General features: G+C 44.3%; 1 protein-coding gene across 1 annotated transcript in view; it reads left to right on the forward strand.

Annotated features, from left to right (window-relative positions):
- Positions 1-3,837: 3,837 nt before the first annotated feature.
- GUCY2F (guanylate cyclase 2F, retinal) overlaps positions 3,838-21,774 on the forward strand; it is a 45,493-nt gene continuing 27,556 nt past the window's right edge. Inside the window, exons 1-9 of the mRNA XM_075140603.1 lie at positions 3,838-4,576; positions 6,300-6,601; positions 8,147-8,501; positions 12,960-13,044; positions 16,238-16,334; positions 17,147-17,281; positions 18,136-18,216; positions 19,205-19,381; positions 20,305-20,461. Of these exons, the coding sequence (XP_074996704.1) occupies positions 3,838-4,576; positions 6,300-6,601; positions 8,147-8,501; positions 12,960-13,044; positions 16,238-16,334; positions 17,147-17,281; positions 18,136-18,216; positions 19,205-19,381; positions 20,305-20,461 (2,128 nt within the window). The remainder of the gene's footprint in view (positions 4,577-6,299; positions 6,602-8,146; positions 8,502-12,959; positions 13,045-16,237; positions 16,335-17,146; positions 17,282-18,135; positions 18,217-19,204; positions 19,382-20,304; positions 20,462-21,774) is intronic.

Consider the following 21,774-nt stretch of genomic DNA (forward strand, 5'->3'; position numbering starts at 1 on the left):
AGAGAACGCGAAGAAAGGCTAACGCGAGCGTTGCCATGCTGCTCTCCCTCGATTTTCTCTATAATCAGTGGAGATACAAGACTTTTCTTCAGGGAGGGTCAGAACAGGAGCCAAGGCTTTTCCCTGTCTCTCTCCGTTGGCTGCAGAGGGTTTCCAGAGAAATCAGCTTTATTCAGCGGTACCCTCTGGTATAATTCATTACAAAACGCGTTTTATTTCCAGGATGCTTGAAGAGCTCAGAGCAGCAGCAGCTCCTGGGAGGCTGTTTGGCCAGGCTGATGTGGGAGGTCAGACAGAGAGATTAGAGCACCCTCTTCTGCTCTAAAAATTTAAAGCAAAGCGTTAACAGCTGTGGCTGAACCTTCCCATGGGAAACGTTACGGCTGGGTGAACACGCGCATCTCTCGCTCACTTCAGTGAGTACAGAAGGGTGTTGGGGATTGATCTGACGGTGTGCAAATAACACAGCGTGGCAAAGAAATCTTCACTCTGTGATGTGGTTGTTGCAGTAATGATGAGCTTAAGATGTGAGAAAAAAGCGAGGTTTGGAGGCATACGCAAGGTCTTAAACTTTAATGTTAATTCCAGCCAGATGAATTACCTTAATAACATTTTTTTTTTGCCTCGGCTATATAATTTACCTTGCTTGTTTATGAGTGAGGCAAGTCAGGCAGTGCCAGGACCTGAGCTTGTTTTGCAAAGGTAGGAGTGTTATTCCCGGTCCTGGATGCCCTAAGCATGGGACAGACGTGGCAGAACTATTTGGGATAACCAGCTTTTCCTATGGAGGGTGGATTCCTGCCGCTGGTATTACTTGACTGCAGGAGGGTCTTTTCCTTCACTGGCAAACAAGAAGCAGAAGAAAAGGGAGAAAGTGATAAAGGGTTCAACCCACTTGGCTATGGAAAAATATGAATTGTTAAGGGACAGAATAATTACGCTAATAAATAGAGCTCCAAGTCAATTATTTTTTAATCTCTCATTGTTGGGTGCCTGATCCACATTTTTTTCAACACAGGAGATTTTAATGCTATAAACATCCCCTAGAAAGGAATCACTGGAGCTACTCCAGGAGACTTTCCAACTGCTGACTCTGAGTGAAATTAAACCTTGCAGTACCGTTTTCGATACGGAAAGAAATGAGATAGCAGTGAGCATATGATGTATGGATAGAGATGTAGTATATTTGTATACAGATAAATCAAACTCTTAAGTTCAGTTCAAAAAAAACAGACTCCTAGCTGCAAAAACTTTATTTAATTTCATGCTTTGATCAAAACCCAGTATCAAAACCTAAATGCACTGGTAGCATACAAAGCAGTGTTCTCAATTTAGGCTTGACGTCAGGGTATCTTTTAGGCACTTTCCAAATGCGAAGCTATTTGGTAATTCCTGATAACCATCTTGAGCTGTACCAGTTTTCAAGGAAGCACATGTCCAGGAACCTTCCCAGATCTGGGCCGTGCAAGGAAATGAATGAATGGAAGGAAATTAATTAAATTAATGGAGAGAGCTGCTCACCCCATTGCATCTGAAAGACTTTGTGGCTTCCCATAATCGTTAGTCATGAAGAGAGAACTGCTCTGAACACACACCAATGAGACGTGTGTAATTTATATGATGTATTTCAAGTTAATGCTGCTAAAAGGTTGAATTACAAATGGTTCCCTCTAGACCATTACTCCACACAGGGCAGTCCTCCAGGACAGACTGCTCCAGCGTGGGTCCCCCATGGGGTCACAAGTCCTGCCAGCAAACCTGCTCCAGCGTGGGCTCCTCTCTTCACGGGTCCCCAGGTCCTGCCAGGAGCCTGCTCCAGCATGGGCTCTCCATGGGGTCACAGCCTCCTTCGGGCATCCACCTGCTCCACCGTGGACCTCCATGGGCTGCAGGGGGACAGCCTGCCTCACCATGGTCTTCACCAGGGGCTGCAGGGGAATCTCTGCTCCGGCACCTGGAACACCTCCTCCCCCTCCTTCTTCACTGACCTTGGTGTCAGCAGAGTTGTTGCTCTCACACATTCTCACTCCTCTCTCCAGTTGCAATTGCACAGTTTTTTTCCCCTTCTTAAATATGTTATCCCACCGTCGCTGATGGGCTCAGCCTTGGCCAGTGGTGGGTCTGTCTTGGAGCCAGCTGGCGTTGGCTCTGTCGGACATGGGGAAAGCTTCTAGCCGCTTCTCACAGAACCCATCCCTATGGCCCCCCCACTACCAAAACCTTGCCACGCAAACCCAACACAAGGGCAGAAGAGGAACTATCCCTTCTGCGGTGCACAGAGAGTTAAGGAGCTGTTCTGCAGGGGCAGATCCCGGGAGCTAAATCCCACTAATCCAAGGGCAGAGCTTTAAGATGCCATCCCTACAATTACTAAGTTAGATATGAGTACCTCTCTGCACTGAGGCAGTTCAGAGTGAGGCAGCCTTGGAGCTCTGCAAGACCTTCTGCAAGACAAAGGGCTTGAGGAGATGTACCACAGGTTGTGAAACCCTGGAGGAGAAGAATGGCCCTCACCAAAAGGGACATAGGAAGCTTTTGACATGACGTGGAGGGTCCCAGAGCACCCAACCACTTGGAGTGACCCATGCAAGCAAGAAGTTGAAGGAGGTGGGCACCCAAGCGCACTTGCAAGGAAGGCTGACCATGCATTGCCTTTCCTTGAGGCGGGACCCATGTCCGAGGATAGCCACTACCACCGGTGAGAAGCTGCTCCGCTGGTGGGTGGCTCCTTCTGGAGGTCTCTCTCCATCAGGCTAGAGGACCTGCAGGTGCATTTACAACACATGCTGCATTGCGGTGCTGTGCGTTGCATATCTCGGTGGCTGAGGTTCCAGGATAAAAATACTTCTCCAGTAATGAACAGGTAAGCTGGTGCAAGGGGCATGCTATTTTTAGAGCACCAACCTGCTTGGATCAGCAAATTTTCTAAGCCGCGGGGTGACACTGCGGATGGTGGGGAGACTGTTGTGGGTTTGCGATTTCTGTGCCTGGCTGGGAAGGGTGAGGTTGTTATTCCCAAAAAAACCTATGGGTCCTAGTCTTTAGCCAAGAATATTTTAAGCCAAGAGTGACCACAAAGCTTTTGCCCTGACAGTTGTTGAACAGTTCTTTATCTAAATTCATAACCCTCATTTTCCCTCATTTTGTGATTACCTGTTTATCTACTTTTCATTTTGCCAGATTTAAGAGACTCTGCCATTAGTTGTCCTTGAAAAACCTTTTCAGAAAGTTTTAAAATCATAGGCACATACATATGTATCTCTAAGTATACGTATATATGGGTCTATATGTGTGTGTGTATATTTATGTTTGTATGGGCTCTGATTCATATTCAAAACTCACTGAGGATTTTGGATTGGCAAAAGTTGCTGGCTTAGCGCCTTTCACCTTTTTATTTTTTTATATCGTGTATGTCTGTGTGATTTGGGAATTATCTTTCCGAAGAACCAAAAACCATAGTGTATCCATAGGTTGTGTTTACTGATGCAAACAAAGCAGACTCTCTCTTCACTGCCTGGTTTCAGAATATATTGCAAAGCATTTTAAAATGTTTATGTAAATGTGCATTTAAGGGCTATGGTATGTCTAACTGACACTTGTCTGCGTGGTGCAATGACTTGCGTGGTGCGTGTCCACGTGTCTCTGCAGGGTTTTGGCACCTCATAGACTTGCACCTTGAGAACTGTTGTGTAATTTGGGCTGACTCAGCTGTATCTACATGCGCCGAACAAATACGTATACAGGAAGGCAAATGTAATCTACTTTTCTTCCAGCAGCTGGTGATGCATTGCCTGGCTTCCTGAAGAACTCGGCGCAGATCTACCCACCTATAAAACAATGTCATTTCTCCTACTGTGTCCTAACAGCTTGTTCTGGGTGCTGTCAAGGCACATTAGATTGCATCAGTTCAGCACTGGAAATTCATTCAAGACATTTTTCCAGGCTCTCTGGTGGCTGCTGTTGGGAATAATCCTACTTTGCTCTCCAGGATATTGTTCTGTTTTTAAAATTGGACTGCTTGGACCCTGGAACTGTGACCCCTTCTTTTCCAAAGCCTTTCCCCACGTGGCTGCTAGGTTAGCAGTGGAACGAATAAGCCAAGATCCTTCACTAGATCTTGGCCACAGGCTGGATTATGTGGTCCTGCAGGAAGAATGTGAGACATCAAGAGCTCTGGTTAGATTCATTGACTTTGGAAAGCTTTCCTCAGCTTTCGTAGGCCCTTTGAACCCTGGCTTCTGTGAGGTGGCTACACTTTTAGGGGAAAACTGGAATAAAGCCATCTTCTCATGGATGTGCATCAATTATAAACTGGATTCCACCATCCACCACCCTACATTTGCAAGGACCCTGCCCTCTCCAACCCGAGTTTTGTTTACAATAATGAAATATTTTAACTGGGCTCATGTTGGCATCATTGCTTCCAATGAGGATATTTGGATGGACACAGCCAACAAGTTAGCGAGTGCACTCAGGAACCAGGGGCTTCCTGTAGGCATTGTTACATCCATGCGTAAAGGAGAAAAAGGCATTGAAGACACTTGGAATGAGATTAAAGAAGTTGACGGCATTAGAAGTAAGTGCTTCGAGTCTCATTCCTTTTTTTTTTATTTTCTCCAGGGTAGGACTGCATTGTTATCCAATGGGCATAGCTTAGAGAATGAAATTTTGAAGTAATTTAAGTCAAACAGAATTTTATCTCTGACCCTAATGGAGCCAGTGCTTCACGTAAAAGAATGCTGGGCATTTTGTATTTGATGGAGATAGGGCAAAATAGTCTTCTACAACATGAAAGATTGGGTCCAGCTTGTCTGAAAAGATTATACTTAATAGATGGGTGTCTGAGCTTGACCCTGTTAAGTGTAAAGAGGGGTTTATAGGAGGGTTTTATATTTATGGTGTTTTGGATTATGGATTGTCAAAAATCTCATGCTTTGATGCTGTGTCCTTTCTACCTGGGTTCAATGAAGGTATCAGAAGTGAAATCCAGTGTTATACACCACATACTAAAGCAGTGGAAGGGCCCTTGTTGCTGTACAGCACGTAGTAAAGAATGATCTTTTTTCTCTTGAGAAAACGTGGGGGAAAAGTCATGTTTTTCTGGTTCAGAGCCTTGTTATGAAGTCTGTGATGGAGCTCTGCTCCTGGATGTACACCTCTGCAGTCAGCACTGTGAATCCAGACGAGGATGCATTTAAAAGAAGACTTTGACTTTTATACCAAAGACTAACAAGGGTAGCAAGATGTTTTCTAACTTGGAGTTTTATCAGTGCTCAATTCTATGCTTGAGACCAAATCCACCTCGGATGGGTTCATCTCATCACCAACACAGCTCTCCATGAGAGTTAGAGATGATGGGCTCCTTTCATAACCAATGGAGAGAACCCATCCCTCTTCAAACATGATTCATCTGACCAGCTTAAGCTCTCTGCTATAGCATGGGATGAATCTCTGCCTGGAAGTACCCATTTCTTTCCTGTAGTTCAGCAACCTCAAAATGCTCGTGTTCGCTTCAGCTTCTACTTTGCCAAGGATACTTTTTCTCCTAAGGAGAGACCACAGCTACTCTAGAGATCCTGCTCCCTCCTGGTTTAGTAGCAGGCAGGTCTCCTTGGCAACTTTCCTTCCCATCATTGCCCTACTTTGCTTCTCGCTGACTGAGTTTTGAAATGCTGTCTTGGATGAAAGACCAGGAGTGCTTCCTTTCATGAAGGACCAGTGAGCACCGTGGAAAGCCTGTTAAAGCCTGTTAAATACACCTGTATTTCAGATCTCGCCACCAGACATGGGGACATTGGCCCCATGGCATTTTGCAGGCAAAGACACAGACGTGGACCAGATGTTGCAACACAACACAGTGCCCAAGCTAAAATCTGTATTTATGGTGACAGGGTGAATGGGTGGAGCTTGGGCACTGCTCATGACTGTGTGGTGTCTGTCAGGTCAGGGCACAAAAAGGGGAAGTTCATGTCTCTCAGTCAATGACAACAACGACCATGACTACCCATCACGTTAGCCCATCACTCACTTTTGTCAAAATTTCTCTCCGCTCCTCCTTCTGTATGGCTCCGGGAATGGGTAATGCTCACAGCCTCCTTTGCTAGATGTTGCGGACCTCCAGAAGTTGAACAAAATTGGTGTAGCTCCCAATTTCCTCAGCACATAACATTGGTGGGGGACCATTAGTGTCTGACTTGATACAGCAGTTCAGTCAGCTCTTTTATTGGGGGAGAAGGAGTTATTTTGTGTTGAAAACTCCAGATGGATTAACAACATTGTCGGCAATCCTTGTCTTTCAGTTATACTCCTGTGCATGCATTCTGTGCTCATTGGAGGGGAGGAACAGGCCACCTTACTCACAAAAGCTCTCGAAATGGGACTAGCAGATGGAAGATACGTCTTTGTTCCATACGACACTTTACTGTACAGTCTTCCTTACCAAAACAACTCATTCAACGTCTTTGATAATGACACCAAGCTCCAGGAAGCATATGATGCTGTGCTGACTATCACACTGGACTCTGGAGAAAGAACTTTCTATGATGCATTCAGGGAAGCTAAAGAAAGTGGTGAAATAACCAGGGATTTGGAAGCCACCCAGGTAAATATTCTTTCTCTCAGGCTTTTCTGGGACCTGGTAATGGGAGACATGACACGAGCAATAGTTAGAGAGAAAATACAGGTGAGAGACAACCCAGACCGTATGCTTTTATTTTGAGAAAAATATGGTGAAATTTGGATGTGGTCTGCACTTTTTTGGAAAGCATATTTCTCCTGAATGTCTGGCAATCTAACGCAGTTAGTTCAACTGCAGGCCCATGCTGGGGATTCAAGAGAAAGGGGTTGTCTCTGAGGCTCTCAGATTTGGTTTGCTACGTGCTAACTGCAGTAGGCCCAAGCTGAAGATGTGTTTCCTAAGGTGGATAAAGTCCGTGGAGGTTTTAAGGCACCAGAATAAGATGTCCACATGCCTGAGGATTTGGGGGGATGCAACAGACAAACGAAATACTGGATGCTTCTAGAGGCAAATACTTAGGATCATCGTTGCCTCATTCTTTTCAGCACTGTAGTCAAAGTTATTCTTTGTCAGCACAATTATCTAAACGTCACCAGTAGGCTATAAAAAAACAAGTCAGTTGTGACCATGTAAACATTGCAAGAAGAATTGGGGAATCTCTCATACTGGTGAAGAGATGCAGGATTCAGCTGAGCTAACCTTCAAGCTCACTATGATCTTTCAAAAAATTATAAGTACTTTTAAGGCATGATTTATCAGATCTGCATGGATGTCTACTTTAGGAGGAGATGAATCATGCCTTGAAAGCATTCATTTCTTTCCCTTCACTACAATGAGAGCCCAAGCTAGCTATATTGAGTGTAGGGTTCTTCGTTGTAGGTGTCTACATCTGGTCAACGAATCCCACCACAGCTGTCAAATGCTGTGGCTCCCAACGGCACTCCTCATTTTATCACAAGTGTATCTGGCTATAATGTCTCTTCACCTACCAACTGTAAATGACCATGGGATTGCAAAAGCCACCATGTGTGGTTTTAGGGGAGGGGAAATTTTTAGGTACCTAAATCACATCTGGCATGGAAGGGAGCAATGCAAGGAGAAAATGCTCTGGTACCCCAGAGAATGGGTTTGCTGCGGCTCTGCTTTGTGATTTTTATTCCTTAGGAATAAACACTGCTCCAATAGAGAGAACCAATCCTTTGGGCATGACGTTTTTCCTACCTGGGTCGCCTGGGAGGCGAGCCTCTGGCTTTGATCTTCCATTTGTGGAAGATGTTTTAGCGCAGTGCTTTGAGGCAGGCTGTGATAAAATGCCAGCTGAACATCAGGCTCAGAGTCCTGGCTCTTCCCATGATAAAGCAATTTTACATGGTTTTAAAAATATTTTTAAATTCTATTTTGGGAAGCAACCATAAGAAAAGACAGATATTCAAAGTCAAACATATATTGGGTCGATCCAGAGCTACCTTCAACCTAAGATTCTTCAAACCCATTACTCTGTGAGCCTTAATGCTCAGGTGTCTCAGTTCCCGAGTTTACAGCTTAGCCAGTGGGACATCTTTTGCCACAGATATCAAACCAGAGGTTGGCAGCAGTATATCCTGACCTCAGTTTCTCCTGTATTTTTAGGTTTCTCCACTTTTTGGAACAATCTATGATGCCATTTACTTCATGGCAATGGCTATAGACAGTGCTCGGAGGAAAGGAGTCAGGATCTCAGGAGCTAACATAGCTGAGCACACAAAAAACTTCAGTTTCCCTGGATTTAGTCACCAGATAGAGACAGACCACTGTGGGAAGGGGCTGAGCAACTACGTGGTACTGGACACAGATGGTCGTGGGAACCAGCTCTTCCCAACCCACTTGCTGGAGATGTCTTCAGACTCTGTGAAGTCCCTAGGCTGGACCATCCACTTTCCCAGCGGAGCTCCACCCAAGCCAGACTCCAGCTGTTGGTTTGATCCAGATGTTCTCTGCACTGGAGGTAAGAAAGACAAAAAAACAAGGTCAAATGACACTGGGTCCATGCTTCTTATTTATTCCATCTTTTCTCTTACTCCAGGGGAGAGCACCCCAAAAAGAAAACCCTAAACTCAAGAAATTCATATAAATATGACCAGTCATCATGCTGTTTGTAATGGGAGTCCTATACAGAGATCTCGCTATTGATCCACAAGACTCTCTTATTTCTTATTAGGTCAAAAAGGTTGTAGCCACTGTTGTGTACTGGAAAGAGTTTTCCACGTCTAACAGTCAACATCTGCCTATTTTGATAGCAATCAATATATGGCAGAGACTTCAGCCAGCACCGTGTTCCCTGTCCTTCTGAGGGACAGGGCACTAAGAGGATTTGCATTGAAGGCAGCCTAAGAGAGCTGCTCAACAGCAGATGCTCTCACCATCTCTCCTGGTTAACCCCAGCTTCTTTACCCAGTTAGCTATGCAGCTTTAAGGATCATCAGAGCTCACCTCATCAAGAAAAGATGATAATCATTACTCAAAATAATTTGAGTTACTGTAGACAACAGAGATGGTAATCGAAGACTTAGGGGCAGAGATACCTGTGCTGCTTCCTGGGTTTGCAAGACTGGGCACTGGTTTTACATATTATTTGTAATTTGAGGCAACTGTGGTGCAGTTTTGAAGTCCACAGGGAACCCAAAATCTCAGGGTAGAATACTTAGCCCCCACTTGACATATTTACTTATAATACTAAACATTTACTCCTACTGCTCCAGGATATGACTTAAACAGACAAAATTAACCACATCTACAGAATATTTCATTCAGCAGCTGAGAAAAATTCCCCTTGGCTCAGCCATAGCTGGTTTAAATCAGTGTCGTTCCATGGAAATTGGAGATATACTGATCTTACAGCAGCTGACAAGCTATAGAAGAGACAAATATAATGCTACCATATATCTAACTTTGCACTGCTACTAGGAACGGCATAGCAATTTAGCATCCCATTGCAGTCTATGGAAAAATCCCATTGATTTGTAGAGAGATCAGTTTTTATGTTCACACCTTTACAAAAGCGTAAAGCTCTAGCTCACCGTCAGTGAGGCGGTAATTTATTATTATTACTAATATTTCAGAGACAGAACTTTATGACTAGAATTAAATCCAGGCCTCGGTCTGGCTTTTGCATGGAGTTAGGGTTGGAGGGGGGTTGGATGTGAAGCTGCCAGGCTCCTGTGGTTCCTGATCCAGGTCCACCAGGATCGGGGCTGAGCAGGTGCTACCGGTACATGTGCGCACACACACACACACACACACAGAGTGCAGATACAGCCAGACACCGACAGACTAACACGTACAGGAGAGCAATGCATTTACAGGCACCGCTACCCACAACCAGCATTGCCAAAACATGGACAACATGAACAGCCTGATCCTGTTCTTACACACCAGCTAATCAGGCTCCAAGCTTGCTAATACATGTCACAACCCCAGCCCACACACAAATGCATCTTCTGGTAGGTGGTCCAGACCTGTAATTCCCCCATAGCCAGCTCTCAAACCCCCTGGTCTCTGCAGGAGCCGGTCTCCAGATTTGTGGTGTATCATGGGTTGCAGGCTCCAGGACCTCTTATCTCACTCCTTGGTTAGGCTGACTTGAAGTCTACAGATGTCACACACAGGCAGAATAAAGAGCACCCTCATCCAGGAAAAAAAATCAGGAACAGGGGTTAAGAAGAAGGTGGGACAGATTGTGATGATCAGGTGCAGGGTTTGGCTGGAAAAATGCACAAGATGCTTATGTGTGACCAGTATCCCACGCCTGAGCCTCCCCAACCCACCCCCATCCCTCCCTTTCCCCATTTTTTTTCCCTTCCTCTAAACATCCCATAAGAAGTTTCATATACTCCCATAGTCCCCTTAAAGTGTCCCCTAGTGAGTTTAACACAATCCCACAAGTCCCCTCAAGTATACCGTAAGTTTGCTCTTTCCCATGAGCCCATGATAACCTTGCTTTCACTTTTGATTAGTTATAAAGTTCTGGTTGAGCTTCCTCAAGGCTTTGCATCATTCCTGCAACGGCCCAAGCATCAGTGACATGAGTGCTCTGGTCCTGGATATTGCTTTCGCTATCTCCTATTCCTTAGGGTTTGTTTATCTGGGTGTTTATTTTTTACTTCTCTTGTCTTTTTACTGTCTCTCGTTCACCCCAGTGAATTTTGTGCTCCAACTAGCTCTTGCTTTCAGCTTATCAGATGCTGCTTCAGTGAATGAAATTGGATTTGGATGTTTTCCAGCTGTGAAAGAGTCCTCATGTCATGATGTGTAACTGTGCCCTACTTCAAGCAAAGGACATGATCAGGGAGAGACCCTTTGCTATTCCTTGCTTTTCTTCACTGCCTTTCAAGTACCACGTTGTCTTGGAGTCCTCTAAAGTATGGTCAAGCACTTTTGGGTTATAAAATGCAATGGTAATAAGCAAAAGAAGTTCTCTGAGACTCTTTCTCAAAGGAGATTTGTTCAGACAGCAGAGTCTCTGGGGGCTACCTGAGGAAGCTTAGGAGACAGAGCCAGTGAAAAAACCCTGATTGAATACAGAAGAAACCATTAACAAACTCCACATTATTCCTACCACATTGTGGTCTGGGTTACAGATTCTTTCTGAAAATGTTAGAAGGCCATGCACATATGCGAGATGGGACTTTCATACCCATACACGTCATCACTGGTTTGTCCAGGAGGCATTTACTCGTTTGTCCAGCAAGAAAACCAACCCATGCCCCTGGGACTGGGCTATTCAAAGCTCATTCTCCCTTTAATAACAAGTTTCCTAGCAGGCAACCACAGCTCCAGAGCACGAGGTCCCCTGTAAGTCTGCCTCTAGGCTGATCCAGTTGCTCCTCTTCCGTGGATTTAGCATTGTGCAAGACCTTTATGGGATGTGTTCTGGCTTCACACTCACCCCAGTCCTTCTGGAGGGGGGCATGTCTTTGGCAGCTCCCTTGCCTCCTAGGGATGAACATTGTGTCACCTGCCTTATGGGCACCACAACGCTCTAACTTTGTCTATGCGTGAAGAACAAACCCTGGCCTCCAGGCCAGCTTGGTGTGGTCTTGCTCATTCCTATATTCAAGGTGATCACCTCCTGGAGAAAGCTGGCTGTGTCTCCATTGCACTTTGGTGGAGTGAAACCTTGATCTACATCCACGTTGTCTGCGAGGTTGAGAAATGGGTGTGAAGTATCCACTCTATTGTGCCCGGATTTCTTCTCAGATGGAGGTGTACAGGGCTAATTCCAGGCTGGAGCATGAAAGCAGAGTGACGACTTATACAGAATCATAGTACCACAGAATCACAGAACAGTTTAGGTTGGAAAGAACCTTTAAAGGTCATCTAGTCCAACCCCCATGCCATGGGCAGGGTCAGCTTTCACTAGCTCAGGTTGCTCAAAGCCCCGTCCAACCTGACTTTGAATACTTCCAGGGATGGGGCATCTACCACCTCTCTGGGCAACTTGTTCCAGTGTATATGTGAGGACAAGCAGGGAGTGGGGCCCTGGTCTGAAGCAGAAAGTAAGTCCAAACCCAGCAGGAAATTTTCAGCTAAAATGCTCTGTCTGTTCCTGAAAACAACATTAATTTTCAAAAATTCCTGCAACTTTCACTGGGAAGCTCTAGGTCTCAGAGCTTGCAAAAAGGCCTGTGATTTAAGTGCAGGAGTGACTTAGAGTCATGAACCTTTTATCAACCCAAATTTCTCCATGCTTGTTTGTGTTTAAGGATCTCTGAATACAGACAGAATAAAATAGAAATAAACAGGAGACAGAAGAGACAGAGACAGCAAACACTTCCCACTGGAATTTAGCTCATCTACTTGTGTCAGCTTTCCTTAGCTCTCCAGCAAAGACACTCATGAGCAAAGCATGTGTCTCCAGTACTTTCTGTTGATGGGCCCATTGAGGAAGACATCAGCCTTCTCCTCCTTCTCTTCTTCTCTTTCCAGCGTTAGAAATCTTTAACAGGGAATGAAAAATCCCAGATGGGCTGGTGACTCACACTGGCCGTCAGCTTGGTACCACATGATAAAGATTTTTCAGCATTTCAATTCCTGGAGAGAAGAGGGTCAAATGTTCAAAAGTTATGAACTTTGCAGAAGCTGCCTCTAAAACTTAATACTTCCCTGTGAGTCCAGTCTTTATTTACTTGAAGAAAAAATATTTTTTCACTGATCCAGGGCTCTAGGTCTGGTATAGAAAAAAAGTGCATGGAAATAAATAATTAAAGTAGTTGCAGTCTCATGTAATTAAAGTCAGTAAGTATTTGTGTATTCACAAATTACATTGCATAAAAACTGTCTTCTAGCATTCTCCTGGCCTGAATATTTGACTTTGTCGTCTAATGGTCTGACTGATATTTCCAATATTATTGCCTAAGTCAAAGGGATTTTCTAATTCACTGATTCTTTTCCCCTTTTTGCACAGGGATTGAGCCTACAGTCATGATTTTGGGAGTAATGCTGATATTTGCCCTGGTGCTTTGTGCTGTGGGCCTGGCTTCTCTCATCAGGTGAGAATTGCAGGACATATTTGATTTGGTGCCACTTTTAGCTTCTGAGGGAGCCTTGCACTTTAGCAGCAGTTTAGACCATGTGAACACATAGCAGGTTTGATTGTGGTCTTTGCTCTCCAGTCACATATCTCTTCACTTTATTAAGAGATAGTGGCTTGAGCACTGAGGGCATTGGTTCTGCAGTCTCAGGAGCAGCCATTTTACCCTTAATCCAGTGCAGGTTTGGAAGAACATTGAGGCCTGATGCAGGACGGATTAGCTGGATGATGTCTCTGAAGCATTAGGGAGGTGCCTATCACTTTGGAAGTGCAAAGTATGCCATACAAACCAAAGACAAGAATCTGCTTTGAGAACATCGGGGTGGAGACCGAGTGGGCTACCATGTTAAATGTCTTTATCTCACTCCAGATCATTCTTGTCTGGATTTCTGTCCCTAATATATTCATGTTTCCTATGAAGCACCTATGCTGACCCTCTTTACTTTCTCCATGTACTAAAGAGAAAGAGAGAGAGAATATCTCTGGAGAGGGTTCAGAGCAATTGATTAGGGTACCTCTTTATTACCAAGCTGATTGAACTGGAGCCCTGGTCATTCACATTGCATATACGTTGGCCTGGGCATGGGATCTTTGGAGCAAATGTAGTAGTCTGCTGGGGAAGGTACAGTTTCCAACAACTGCACAGGTCACACTTGTGTCCCGACTCTATATCCAAGGTGGACATGAGCCAGCATGGACTGGTTGGTCCAGGAGCTATGAGTTGCTCTTTGGCAAAGACACTATGACCATAACCAATCTGCTCCAATCTGGCCCCTGGAGTAATCTGTCTCTCATTATTGATGTCTACGTGGTGCGTGACTGAAATTAGAGTGAAATTAGACTGAATTTAGAAGGCATTTACTCAGCAACAATGAGTTCAGCAGAGCAGGGTTCCTGGATTGTCCCATCCAGCTTTACTTCTCAAATCATCCCAAAACGTGTTTTGTCTCCGCTGCTGAATCATCCCTCCAAACCCAGATGATATAAGGCCACCCAGCAAGCAACACCCCAAACAGCTCCCCTGCTTATAGCACACAGCTGCTTCTGATATCTTATAATTGCAGGCACTGAGGAGATTGCCTCCATCCACCCGCATTTTAAAACCCTGCTCTATTCCTTGGCCACCAACCTCTACGATTACGTAAATAAAAGACAATTTTTCTGCCTACTCTACTTGTAAGCTGTTCCACAAGTACCAGACTGTGCTTGGGAAGCCTCAGTCACGAGTAAAGATGTATGGCCATCTGCAAGGGAAGGAAAAAAAGTCTAGCATGACTCGGACAATGATTTATGTTAGGGAAGGGCATGTCTGGAACTAAATTTAAACCACAGCATGGTCTGAGTTCAAACATGGGAGCTCTGGTCTTGGCTCTGCCAAGGATCTGCTACATGACCTTAAATGAGTCACTCCACGCTCTGTGCTTTGCTTTTGGCAGAGGGGTGCTTTCCTCCATGCTTGGGGGAGAGGATGTGATTGACCAAGCAAGGTTTTCAGGTGGACAGGTGAAAGGTACATAAGTGATGAGTTTTTTGTATGAAGATGAGTTGGGTGGCTTGGGACGAAGTGGTTAGAGAAAGGTCATAAAAAATCATCCCAGGTGATGCCTGTGTTTATGTGGCCACGGCTCCCTCTGAACTCCAAAAAGCTGTCTGTGCTCCTCTAAAACGTGCTGAATGGTATATGTAGTGGAAAAGTGAATTATGGTGATGTATGGATATTTTGTGAAATGGATTCCTATTGCCCACCTCATCAGGAAAACTCTTAGGTGTGTGCAGATCAGACATCTGCTGTAGTGTAAACAAAGTTCCTTAAACAAAACAAAGTGACATTGAGGGCAATGGGGAGCTTTCCTTTCCCTTCTCTGTTCCTGCCTGATGAGTATTTGACTGTTTAATAGATATAGTGTGCTTTGTGCTCAGTGTTAGACCTTGACGTCCATTGAAATAGTGGGTTCAAAGTGATGGGGTGTGACTTCTGCTTCTTCCCTGAGTCCCTAAAACGGCCATGTGTGGGTATTAGTGTCAGATGAATCTCAGTTAAAAACTAACAATGAAACTCTGGAATGTTTTGTATTGATTTGCACAAAATGGATGTAAGCCTGTTTGAACTGTGCCATGAACACGTAGTCCTTGACAGTGCACCATTTCTTGTTGTGGTCTCTTCTACCTTGCAAATTCAAGAGAAGCTGGGCAAGAGGCAGGATGCAGTCAAGCAACAGATAGTGTCTTTGCTGGTCTGACGACTATACTGAATTTTCTCTCTTGCCTGTAGCTATTCTGCAAATCTGGTAGCCTATCAAAGGGTGCAGAGAGTCATGCTTTGGAAAATGGGCAGCAGCATCCTGTGAAGATGCCAGAAGCACATTTGTCCTATGTTACACAGTGTGTGATAGACATCCCATCTGGCTCAGGTCCTGGAAGAAGTAGATCTGAATCAGCACAGTCGTCTTCTTGATCTAATTACTCCTGAACAAGAGAAACAGCACTGGTTCAGCAATACTGCTTCCAAGACCTCCACGCTGCATTGCGCTACGCCATGCACGCCAAACTACTCATCCCCTGTAGCTTTTCCCTCTGTATGAGCTTGCATTACAAGGGGGTATCGTGCTGTGTGCTTCATACTGCACCACGCTACAATATAGAGATTCAGCTAGCACATTTTGATGGTAACTTGTGTCCAGGCAGCTTTTATAAATTACCCATGGTTCAGTTTCAGCCCCTGAGAAAGGCTGATGTGCCTGAGAGCTGTTTGCTCACCAGCCAGATTGGCTGGTCTAATAAAACCTGTTATTCTCTCCTAATGGAGAATGATTTCAGATATGAAAAATAAAACTAAGCAAAACAAAGTATGCATTACATACGCATCCGATTCATATTTGTAACCAGATTGACTCAAGATGTCTATTTGTGATGAGATCCTTTGAGATTACAGCTTTTGCAGTCTGTGAATTGTATAACCCTTGACTAAAGGGATTTCAGTCCAAGACAGGGCATCATGATCTGTCTACTTCTTTCACCCATGTCCATCCCCACTGCCACACCGTATGCTGCCCTTTCCTAATACTGCTGGGAAGCCAGATGTGGGGGACTCAAAGGTGATGTAAACTGCTTACCTACCTAAAAATGATAACGTGACTCTCCAAATCTCTCAGGCATAGTATCTTGAACAGCCAGCTATTCAGGGGACCTAACAAGATAATACTGACCTTGGATGACCTCGTCTTCATCAGCCCAGAGCTACATAAAAAGGTAAGTCCTTCCACTCATGAAAGTAATCTGGTGGGACACTCAAAGACAGGTTTGCTGTGTGGTATTTTCATACCCATGAAGTTCTGGGAAGGTCATTAACTTCTCCATGTCTCATTTTCCCCTGCATATCGGAAAATTTCCCATACCTTGAGTGTTTTTGAGTCTCAGATTAGATGCACATGCAAGTGTCAGAGCTTTTTATGATTATGTAAAATAGTACCCTTGGTTGTGTTTATTCTAACAGCCAGGGCTTATTCTTTGTTCTTGAGGTTGGATGGTGTAGCATAGTTCATGTCCATGTAGCTAAACCATCTTACCCTTTAAAATAAGGTGTCTGCATCCAAACTACCTATTGGAAACTGTTCCTGGCCTGTGCTGGCTCCTACCCAGAGCTGGAGATCTCCTGGGGGAATGTTATTTGACATAGGCCAGAGCCATGCCCAGGACCATGCCAGCGATATGGACTGCTGTGGAGCAATCCCTTTGCCTAGATCACGGGCACAGATAGAGGCTTCTCACCGATGGCAGAGGAGACACTTCCCTGTGCCTTGCTCAGAGAGATACCTGCCTCATCTGGTGTCTCCTCCGAGCCACGCCATTTCCATCACCTAAAGTGCTGCTATAGGGTTTCGAGGTACTAAACAGGGTCAAGCTTATGAGCCTTTTAGAGGTATTCAGAGAGGTGAAATGGGAAGTTTGGGAAGTTTGGGAGATTGCTAGCATGGGTAAAATGTATAGCCCGAGACAGAGCTGGAGTGGAGGTTTACATCCAAAGGTGGGAACTATCTGCACCTGCTTTCCTTGCCTTCCAGAGGCTGACCTTGGACAGTCTGACAGATGCAAACAACGTAGCAGCGGATGGCAGAAGCCTGAAATCTGTAACCCGTTCCTCTTCCTTGAAAAGTGCAGCTGCCACCCACGAAACCTCCAATGTGGCTTTGTGTGAGGTAGGTAGGGACCTCATACAGCCTTCTCCCACCACTTCGGTTCACTGAGCTGGTCAAGTGGAGAAAGTTTTGGGCTGCAGTACAGTAGATCCCTGGATATGAATACTGCTGACGGACCCTGAGGGTAAAAATAAATTACTCCCAAGCAGGGACTTACCAGTGTTTAAGGTGACTCTACCCCAACCCTCACCCAGACACTTAGAGTCATGTGGATTGGTGGTATTCAACACCCCTATGTAGTGTTGCCATCTCCGGTCCCTGTTAGAGATGTCACCACCTAAAGGCACCGAGAAGAACCTGTCTTATAAAACAGGGCCTTTAGGTGGTGACATCTCTAATAAGGACCTTTCTTACAAGACAGGATCCAAATACACAGAATAAAGGCTATCAAATTGCCCTTTGTGCTAATAGGACCTTATAGAGTTTAAGCAGAGGCAATGGCCAAGAAAACTCACCCCATCCATAGTTCTTTCCTAAGAATACAGCTTTTTGAAAAAAATGGCATGCCAATTTTTCCTGAAAAGGAGCAAAATAAACTGGATCATTAATGCCAGAGAAAAACTTTGGGCAGAGTTATCTTCCTTTTTAATCAATTCATCATTGTTTATCAGATACTAATACACCTTCCAGGTATGAAGTTCTGATCCAGGTGAAGGTCCTGCCTCACCCCATTTTTTTGAGGGTTTCCTGTGTATATTTTTATTCGGGTGCAATATAGAAAGAACCTACTGCCAAGAACATTGAAAATCCCCAATCACATTTAAAGTCAAGGATCTGGAATTCAGACCTAGGTCCCAATGTTAGCTGTTGCTCAGAGACTTGCTCTATCATTCACCCACCTGTATTGTGGACAGGGAGACTGGGTGTGGCTGAAAAAATTTGAGACGGGAGCAGCTCACAATCTGCGGCAAAGCTCCACCAGCATCTTGAGGAAGGTAGGAACAGGGGATGGGCATGTGGAGGGAAGGTTGCTCCGGGGACCTTTTTGACCGCAGGGTATTTTTATTCTCCTTGTCTCCTGTTTATCCATTGAATCACATGTCATGGCTGTCAATGAGTCTTGCCCGGTGAAATCTGGTGGAATGGACCATGCACGATTGCATCTGACAAGCTTGCAAAACTCCACCCTGGACCTGACACTTCAAAGCTGGTGCAATGCTGAATGTACAATGAGTCCTCTAAGTAGCCTTGTCTACAAAGGCAGAGTGGTTTGGAGGAAATCATCCCTTCCTGTGTCAGGGCAGGATGATGCCCCGGTAGCTATTTTCATGTGTTATTTATTGACTGCTTAACAGCGTGGCACAGACACGCTTGTGCATTTCTCTGGGATTTGCTTTGTTGTCTCCAGCTAAGATGCCTGTTAGAAGTTTTCTTTTAGTCTTCCATTTTATTATTATTACTAAATAACAAGCAAACACATTTATTTTCCAAATTCAAGGCCATTAGTTGTTGGCAGCTACTGCTAACATAGGAGTGGCATTTTTATACATATAACTATATCAAATCTACCAGGCCATGTCTCCAAAGGCACCATTGATGGATGACTTTGGCTCCTCCATGCATGGTATTGCTTTCCAGATCAGACCAGAGCTGGAGCAAGACTCCATACGCTGGACTCAATTTACTCCAGAAAAGCCATTTTGTCCTAGTGAAAGATCCAACCCAACTTGTCTAAAGAAAAACAAATTTCTGTTCTGCTTGCTTTTCCTATCTTGCTTTCTTTGTCTTAATGGATAAAGAAAAGTAAAGCTTAAAAAGAGTGTAGGACAGCTGAAAGTAATTAGCAAAGAGGTTTGCTTCCCCATCCTTGTGTGAAAGACTGTTTGGGAGTACAGGAATGGTAAGGACATCTAATGATACAAAGAAGCTGCTGAGCAGATGTCTGGCTGACTTGGTCTCTTGTGATTCACTGTCTTGTTTCAGATGAAGGATCTGCGTCATGAAAATGTGAATCTGTTCCTGGGCTTTTTCTCTGACTGTGGCATCTTTGCCATAGTGACAGAGTACTGCTCCCGAGGAAGCCTGGAGGACTTGCTGAGAAATGAAGATATGAAACTGGATTGGATGTTCAAGTCCTCTCTCGTGATGGATCTAATTAAAGTAAATCCATTGCTCCTACTAAGGCGTGACCTGCATGTGACTTTTATATTGACAAGGTTATTTCATCCAGGACTTTGGAATTTTTATAGTAATGCAGGGAAAACCAATGTGAATGTAATTATACTGGTACACAGGGTTTTTAATGGAGAGCTCTCATTCCTGTTTTGCTACCATCTGAGAGAAGCACTGTTTGGGGTAATAGCACTACATCCACGCAGCAGGATGAGAGGTTAAAAGTACACATCAGGCTAGAACTGATCACCCAGAACAATTAATTTGGTGACAAATTCCTACTTTCCAAAGGTCCTTTCTTGTCATAAATCAGAAATGCAGCCAGCACAGAACCAAACTGTAGACATCCCCTGTCACAGGATGGCTACACGTATGGTCACTTTAGAAGAGTGTTCACGCACTTCCAATAATGTCCCATGTATTTTCATCCTCTAATGGTGAACTACCAATCTGGGACAGGTGGTCTACAGAGGGTAGACTGCCAGAACCATTCTTACAGCCCATGATCCACCTTCTGATCCTCCTTGAGGGAGCTGGGTAAGGGCATCCAGCTCTTAATGGTTTCCCTTGACCTAACCATTGGGTACCACTTGTGCCCACCTTCTTAACCTTGTCTAAAAGTACAACTTCCGAGTGCAATGAGTCCTAGGGCTACAGAGGGAGGCATCTGACTGTTCCTAAAGCTGTCAGTCCCTTCCAGTATTACTTTAGGGTGCAGCTAACCTAATTTTTGTTCCTAATCCATTTCTGACCTTTTCCTATAGTTTCTTGGGTTGATCAGGACTGCATTTGACATAGAGTCAACGCTGTATCTGATGCCATCTAAGGTGACAATTTGGCTTGGTGTCTCTGAATGCTGATGGGTAATACAGTTCTTAAGGAACAGCCTCAATCTTTTCTGTGTTTCATAGGGAATTAGGTATTTGCATCACCGAGATTTTGCCCATGGACGTCTCAAGTCTCGTAACTGTGTTGTGGATGGCCGGTTTGTGCTGAAGATCACTGACTATGGTTATAACGAGCTCTTAGAAGCACAGAAGTGCTCATATATCCAGCCACCCCCAGAAGGTGGGTGCCATAAGGAAATTTTTTTTAAAATATTTGTCCATTAATTTTACAGATGCTTGTCCTAATGCAGTTGCAGGCCAGTGGCCACATAAGGATTCATGTGCTCAAACTCACGACATCTAGCTACCTGTATACAATGCATTGTTACAGAAAGGATAAGCAAAGTTTTTTCAGGCTTTCTGAAAGTGAGGTGAATGGCAGAGTGTCATGGTAAGAAAAAAGATTTTCTTGTAAGCAATGACAGAACTTAGGCTAGTCATAGTTGGAGAAGGATTTAAGTGCCCCTGAAATCTGATCAATCCTGAATTTCTGTAACCAGTGGAATTGGCTTCACATCCTCAGCCCCAGCCCTATATTTGAAGTTTTAGGTTAACCCAAATGCAAAGAGCCTTGTTTTGTAAAACTAAGCCATCTGAAACACAAGATGATACAGGTCTCTCTGAAATCGCTCCTCTACCTGCCAATTACCAAAGGCTGCCACATGACATTCCCACCGCTTAGGGACAACATCTCATGGGACCAGGTTTGGAGACTTGGACAGGATTTCTTTCACCTGGCCATTGCCTTGGGGTTCCTTTGGTATCCCAGTTTATTCTTGAAACCTGGTTTCAAGTAGCATGTACTACTTCGATCCCTCTGTCACAGGATTTGGTTCCTACAAATCTCCAGTGTCTCAGACAGGGTGGTTGCCAGAAGACCTTCTTTTCCTCCTTTACAAAAGTTATATATATTGCAGTAGCTGACATGTTCCTTATTCCCATTACTCAGAATGCACTGTTACCAGGGTAACAATATCCCGGTTTGAAGAAGATTCATTTCTTGATGAGGCTGGTATGTTTTACAACTGTGTCTTTCATCACTTGAACTATTGGATTATAAAGACTGATCGTACTTCAAACTGCCACAAACTGCTTTTACAGAAACTATTTTCATCTAAGAAGAACTACAGAATATACTTTATTAACTGTTGCTTTGTAAAAGAGCAACAGCAGTAACAAGAAATCCAGGCTTCAGCACCGACATTTTGTCTGAGTGATATTTTCAAACAAAAAAAGGTGTTAACGCTTTTGACAGTGCTGAGAAGACTTCTTATGTAGATGTTCAAGGCTGGTGTTTTAGCATGTAAATTGTTGGTATAGCCAACTTTTTTTAAAAGGTAGAGTGAAATATGGAAAATTCAAATTTGTTGTCAGGATGGAATTTTAATATTTCTAACACATCACAAGAAATAAAAGACTTGATCCAGTAAATAATGAAGTATGTTCCAACCTTTCCTCAAATGACTGAAATGAAGTGTTCATTTAAGCACTTAA

This window comes from Calonectris borealis, chromosome 1, assembly GCF_964195595.1.
Source record: "Calonectris borealis chromosome 1, bCalBor7.hap1.2, whole genome shotgun sequence".
NCBI classification, from domain to species: Eukaryota; Metazoa; Chordata; class Aves; order Procellariiformes; family Procellariidae; genus Calonectris; species Calonectris borealis.